The sequence below is a fragment of the Sinocyclocheilus grahami genome, unplaced genomic scaffold (genome assembly GCF_001515645.1).
Source record: "Sinocyclocheilus grahami isolate Dianchi unplaced genomic scaffold, SAMN03320097.WGS_v1.1 scaffold4865.1, whole genome shotgun sequence".
Taxonomy (NCBI): domain Eukaryota; kingdom Metazoa; phylum Chordata; class Actinopteri; order Cypriniformes; family Cyprinidae; genus Sinocyclocheilus; species Sinocyclocheilus grahami.
This window is the reverse complement of record NW_015509713.1, coordinates 10,343-11,433: the sequence shown is the minus strand read 5'-3', so window position 1 is coordinate 11,433 and position 1,091 is coordinate 10,343. Positions and strand designations below refer to the sequence as shown.

Here is a 1,091-nt window from a genome sequence, read left to right as displayed (position 1 = left end):
TTCGCTCATGTGAGATGAATCAACAGACTTCAGATCTGACAAGACTCGTATGACAAGTCTCATTCCTGTTAGTACAGTTTACAGTGTCAGTCTGGACGGAGGTGGTAGATTAAACCCCAGATCCAGGTTTTAAAAAGAAAGGATTATTTAAAAAAAGGAGCACAAATTAAACCGGTGTGTGAGGAGAAGCACCAGGGCAGTGCATTGCAAGGCACTTAGACATTTTCAGAAGATGCTGTCTGTGTGCATTCATATGATCCTCTCATTTATGTTGCAGTGATCCGTGTCATCTGCACGGTCAACAAACATGTGATAATCCCATGATCAAAAATAAAGCTTCCAGAAGGCACACTTTGAAGTTACTTGAAGAAAATGAAACTGAATCTAGTACAGTTATTGCTCAAGAGATTTGCACATCTTATTCGCTATCGTTTAAAGTGCCGCAAGATAATTGTGCGAGAATGAAAGGCCACCTGACAGTTTCCTACAGTATCCGTTGCTCAGGGGAAGGATTGTGGGGTACCGGTGATTTGTGAATGGATCAGGATCTGAACACGTGCACTGCCCGCACCACGTACTGCCGGCAGATCGGACACTCGTTCATGCCGAACGGCGTGAAACACGTACACTGGTACACAGGCGTGTCCAAAAGAACACAGTCAATGGGTGAGTCCATGCAGATCTTACACAGGCTCTCCTCCACGGCCGTCCCAGATCCAGCGTCTGCTAAGAAAACAAGAAGTCAGTGCAAACTTAGAAACTAAAGAATGCACGGGTCCGTATCATGACATGTTTGTCAGGACATTAAAAATGCAATTTAGACATTTACTTGAAAACATCCTTTTTTTATTTTTATTAATTGTGATATTTTTGGGGATGGATTACATCAAAATGTCAAGGTGGTACAACTGTCCTCTTTTCATAATGAAGAAAAAACTAGTGTGGCATAGTCTTTTATTATGTCTTTAAAATAATAATAATAATAATAAATACATTCAGGGTTAGGGATCGTCATTAAAATCATGTGGTGCAACCAGCGTGCAATAATGCGATGCCTAAAAAATAAATAATTAAATAAATTACACACACAC

At 40.4% G+C, this 1,091-nt stretch overlaps 1 protein-coding gene across 1 annotated transcript in view; it reads right to left on the bottom strand.

Annotated features, from left to right (window-relative positions):
• Positions 1–541: 541 nt before the first annotated feature.
• Positions 542–1,091, bottom strand: part of LOC107577008 (E3 ubiquitin-protein ligase rififylin-like) — a 9,388-nt gene continuing 8,838 nt past the window's right edge. Inside the window, exon 4 of the mRNA XM_016263127.1 lies at positions 542–726. Within this exon, the coding sequence (XP_016118613.1) occupies positions 542–726 (185 nt within the window). The remainder of the gene's footprint in view (positions 727–1,091) is intronic.